We start from the raw sequence: 5,388 nt of genomic DNA, 5'->3' as shown, positions 1-5,388 counted from the left end.
TTTTCAATTGGGGGTTCGAATGCTTAGAGGACCTATAGGCTTTCTGTTTGTGTGGACTTTTGTCTTTATACTAGCACTATAAATAAACTAGTTAGTTGTGTATGTGTGTTGTTTTAGTTGCAAAATTGTGGTCCTGCTTTTCTATCCCATCTTTGTGCTTTCTAGGGATTTATATATACTCTTCCGAATGCTCATTAAAAATGAATGAGTCGGCGATGCGTCCTGGGACGTCACAATTCAATCAACCATCGAGGGATGGGCACGCACTCGAGGATCAAGGCATAACATCTTCGCTTGGAGTGGTATCAGAGCTGGTTGATAGTTGGAGTGATAAGGTGCGATGGTTTATGGGATAGTTAGTAGGAATGACTTTTATTTCATTCTGGTGCATGTTAGTGATAGCTGTTTGGTAAATTGTTTGTGAGGATTGCTCAATTTCTAATTTTGTGTGGAATTGGAAAGTAGGTTTCTTTAAAAAATCTAAATAATGAGCGATTAGGTGCAAAGGACTCCTAGAAAGCAAACCATTGGACCTGTTACTCGGGGTAGGACGCCAATGAGGGTTGATACCTGAGGGTCTCGTGGTCGAGCGCTAGCTTAGGCTAGCACTAGTGGAGTAGCACTGCCTCCTGTTGGTGCTAGGGTAGCAGCCTCTAGTGATCCTAAGATCAAAGGGATCATGCAAGTGCTTAAAGCAATGGGAGCACCGATAGGGCAGCAAGCCCAGAATCAAGCCATTTCCTCTACTGTCACCGCTTAAGCTACCGCTACTGCTGCTGTTGCCCCCACTACTGAGGCTGCGGTGACTATTGCACTTGTTGAAGTTCCAATTGGGAACATGGTTTTGGAGAGGGAGAGACCTATTCACAATTTGGTAAAACGGTTCTTGAAGTTGAACCTGCTAAGGTTCACTAGTGCTAGAGATCTCAAGACTACATCGCTATGGATCAAAGACCTAGAGAAAGCCTTTGCATTGCTAATGTGCAATAAGGAAGAAAAGGTTGTCCTGGCAGTATACCAGCTGTAGGGTAACGCGAATACATGTTGGAAGGCCACTAAGGGCAAAGTATTCCCGGAAGGCATAGTCTCGATATGTAATGCTTTCCTCGAAGCATTTAACATTAAGTATTTTTCGAGTAGCGCCTAAGAGTAAAAGATGGAGGAATTCCAACGCCTTCGTCAAAGGATGACGATCGTGGACCAGTATGAGGTCAAGTTTGTGGAGCAGTCTCAGTATGCTCCAAGACTGGTGGAGGATCTTGAAGACAAAGCTCGGACGTTCAGGAATGGCCTTTGACTAGAGCTAAAGAACTCACTAGTGCCGCCTGATTTGAAGGACTATAATGAGGTGTATAGTTAGGCCCAGCTGATAGAGAGAAGTTTGAGTGAGCAAGCCACCTCGTCTGGGTTGAGGTTTAGTTCTAATAGAGATGAGAACCAGTATGGGAAGAAGCCAATGATTGGAGGAAGGTACCATGTCCAACCCAATAGGAAGGGTGGAATAGGCAAGTCAGCGCCGAGTCAGAATGGCGTGTGTCGCTTCTGTGGAAGGCGACATGGTTCGGCCCCGTGCCATCTTAGGAAGAGTACATGTTTTGAGTGTGGCCAACTGGGTCACATGGCCAGAGATTGTCCCAAAAGGCCAAGGGGACTATAGCAGTTACCATTGCAGCAGCCGATGGGTCAGAATAGAAGGTTTGTGCCACAGATTGCATAACAGGGAGGACAGAATAGATCCCTAGTGCAAGGACAAGTGTACGCCATCACAAGAGGACAGGCAGGGACTCGCCCGATGTGGTTATAGGTACAATTTGCTGAATGACCATGCTGCATATGCTTTTTTTGATCCTGGTGCAACTCATTCTTTAATAGCTAAACAATTTGTTAAGCTAATAGGATTAAGTCCTAAGTTATTGAAGTCAGTGGTTAGCATATCTACACCATTAAAGGATAAGGTGTTAGCTGCATTGGATTGTCCTGGTCACAAGTTAGTGATTGGTGAGCGAGAGGGGAAGATAGATTTGTTAGTCCTAGCTATCTATGATTTTGATGTGATAATTGGCATGGACTGGCTCACCAAGCAACGAGCTAAGATGGACTACTACCGTAAAGTGATTAAGTTTAACCCGTTAGCAGGTGAGAGTTTTGAGTTTATTGGAAGTCGAGGAGGACCCTCGATTACCTCAATCTTGTTGCTTGAGGCAACCCGTTTGTTAGATGGGGGCTGTCAAGGTTACTTGGCAACTGTCATGGATATGACAGTTGAGGAGCTGAAGATCGAGGATATCTCAGTAGTTTAAGAATTTCCAGACATGTTTCCAAAGAAATTGCTAAGCCTACCGCCAGAGAGAGAGATTGAGTTCGTAATCGAATTAGCACCCGGGACATAGCCAATCTTTAAGGCTCCTTACCAGATGTCGTTGTCTGAGTTGAAAGAATTGAAGGTGTAGATGGAAGAATTGTTGGATAAATGATTCATACGTCTCAGTGCATCACCTTGAGAAGCACTAGTTATGTTCATGAAGAAGAAAGATGGTTCATTGCGCTTGTGCATTGACTATCGTCAACACAATCAAGTGATGATCTAGAACAAGAATCCATTTCCATTGCCAAGGATTGATGACTTATTTGACCAGCTTCAAGGAGAGTTGACATTTTCAAAGATCGACTTGAGGACAAGGTATCATCGGTTGAGGATAAAAAAGGAAGACATACCAAAGTCAACGTTTCGGACTCGATACGGCCATTATGAGTTCATTGTAATGCCGTTTGGTTTGACGAATGCGCCAGTTGCTTTCATGGATTTGATGAATTTAGTGTTTAAATAATATCGGGATCAGTTTGTGATCGTGTTCATCGATGATATTTTGGTGTATTTGAGAAGTTCTGTGGAGTATGAGAGTGATTTGAGGATGGTACTTCAGACCCTGAGGAATCATGAGCTGAACGCCAAGTTCAGTAAGTGCGAGTTTTGGTTGACTCGTGCATCATTCCTAGGTCACGTGATTTCAAGCGAAGGAATCTCCGTGGACCCAACCAAGATCGAAACAGTTATTAACTGGTCAAGATTGACAACTGTGATAGAGATCAAAAGCTTTTTGGGTTTGGCAGGTTACTATAGAAGGTTCGTGGAAGGATTTTTAGTGATAGTGTTGCCATTAACTCGACTACTGAAGAAGGAAGAGAAGTTCGTGTTGACAAACAATTGCGAGCGTAGTTTCCAATAGCTTCAGGAGAAGCTGGCTACTGCACATGTGCTGATCATACCATTTGGTCCTGGAGGATACGAGATCTATAGTGATGCATCTTTTCAAGGACTGGGTTGCGTGTTGATGTAACATGGTAGGGTTGTTGCATGCACATCTCGTCAGTTGAGACTTCACGAGTTGAATTACCCGATGCATGACTTAGAACTCGTAGCAATCATTTTCGCTCTGAAGATTTGGAGACATTATTTGTGAGATCTATATGAGACAGCGTTGTTGGATGGAACTTCTGAATGACTACGATTGTGATATTCTGTATCACCCTGGAAAGGCAAATAGGGTCGCAGACGCTTTGAGTTAGAAGTCTTCAGTTGCACAAATGATGGCTAAGGAATGGGTTTTACTCGAAAGAGCTCGAGATTCGGTTTTCAAATTTTAGGTAAGTCACATTTTGAATCTTATGACCACCCTCAGAATTGAACTAGAAGTGCATATTAGAATCAAGATGCTTTAGTTGATAGACCTAAATGTTCAGAAAATCCTGCAAGAGGATATCGATAAGCAAAATGCTGAGTTTTAGATTTCTAAAGATGGAACACTAAGGTTCTGAGGACGATTATGTGTACCTAACGATGTAGAGCTTAAAGATGAGATCTTATCAGAAGCTCATTGCAGTAGTTACAGCATTCATCCTGACAGTACGAAGATATATTAGCATCTGCGTCAACATTATTGGTGGTCCGGGATGAAGGCGAACATCACCAAGCATGTTGCCAAGTGTCTAGCGTGTCAATGAGTGAAGGCACAACATTGTAAGCCGGTAGGACTTCTGCAACCTCTTGAGATTCCCGAGTGGAAATGGGAGCACATCACAATGGACTCTCTGACAGGCTTACCAAAGAGTCAGAGGGGTAATGATTCTATTTGGGTAGTGGTCAATAGACTGACGAAGTTGGCTCACTTCATTGTTGTACGAAAAGATCTGGATTTGGACAAGCATGCAGAGTTGTACGTGCGTCAGATTGTTCGTCTACATATAGTGCCGGTGACAATTACATCAGACCGAGACCCAAGGTTCACAGCTGCATTTCGGAAAAGTTTATAGACCGCCTTAGGAACAAAGCTGCAGTATAGTACGATCTATCATCCTTAGACGAATGGCCAATCTGAGAGGACGATTCAAACTCTCGAAGACATGCTGTGAGCTTGCGTGTTGGATTTCAAGGGAAGCTGGGAGGAACATCTTCATGTTATCAAGTTTGCCTACAACAATAGCTACCAGCAGAGCATTCAAATGGCTCCTTTCGAAGCGTTGTTTGGCAGAGTGTGCAGAACGCCAGTGTGTTGGAATGAGGTTGGAGAGTGGAAGATCACAGGCCCTGAGTTAGTCCAGCAGCTAGTGGATACAGTTGCAGTCATCAAAGACAAATTAAAGACTACTTAGTGCCGCTAGAAAAGCTACGCAGATAAGCACTGGAGAGCATTGGAATTCCAAGTTGGTGAGCACGTCTTCTTGAAGGTATCACCAATGAGGGGTACTTCACGCTTCAGCAAGAAAGGAAAGTTGAGTTTGAGGTACGTAGGTCCCTTTGAGATTCTGGAAAGGATAGGGACTCTAGTGTATCGTCTTGCGTTGTCGCCGAGTTGGCATAAGTGCATGATGTCTTTCACGTGTCGATGTTGAGGAAGTATGAACTTGACTTGACCCACGTGCTAAATTTTGAAGAGCTAGACGCGGATGACCGAGTATCGTATGTGGAAAGACCAGTTCATATTATAGATCGAAAGGAATAGGTTCTGCGCACCAAGACAATTCTGTTGGTTAAAATGGTATGGCAATATCACATCACGAAGGAGCAACTTGGGAAAGTGACGATTTGATGAGATGACTGTACCCTACCTTTTTTGTTTAAAGATTTGTAATGGTTTAAATTTCAAGGATGAAATTTTTATAAGAGGGAAGAGTTGTGACATCCTTAATTTCAGGTTCTATTTTCAATTGAATGAATTGGGCTTTTCATCGATACTCCTATATTTCTATTCTCTGAGCTGATCATTCATGAGAAAGCTAGTCTATCTGGTGAAGCCGTTAAGGGATTTTAACGCAATAGATTTGAGAATTTCGACCAGAAATCGACTGCTCGACCGTGCTAGTCTGTAAGGGTCATTACGACACGTTAAA

At 43.2% G+C, this 5,388-nt stretch overlaps 1 protein-coding gene across 1 annotated transcript; it reads left to right on the top strand.

Moving 5' to 3' along the window:
- Nucleotides 1-1,526: 1,526 nt before the first annotated feature.
- LOC120295759 lies at nt 1,527-4,650 on the top strand. The gene is made up of 6 exons (XM_039317327.1): nt 1,527-1,695; nt 2,218-2,291; nt 2,841-2,958; nt 3,112-3,213; nt 4,097-4,230; nt 4,432-4,650. Exons 1-6 carry the CDS (start codon nt 1,527-1,529, stop codon nt 4,648-4,650), a joined length of 816 nt encoding a protein of 271 aa, XP_039173261.1.
- Nucleotides 4,651-5,388: the final 738 nt, after the last annotated feature.

The sequence above is a fragment of the Eucalyptus grandis genome, chromosome 7, assembly GCF_016545825.1.
Source record: "Eucalyptus grandis isolate ANBG69807.140 chromosome 7, ASM1654582v1, whole genome shotgun sequence".
Classification (NCBI taxonomy): Eukaryota; Viridiplantae; Streptophyta; class Magnoliopsida; order Myrtales; family Myrtaceae; genus Eucalyptus; species Eucalyptus grandis.
Note: the sequence above shows the minus strand (reverse complement) of the source record. Positions and strands in the feature narration are given on the sequence as shown.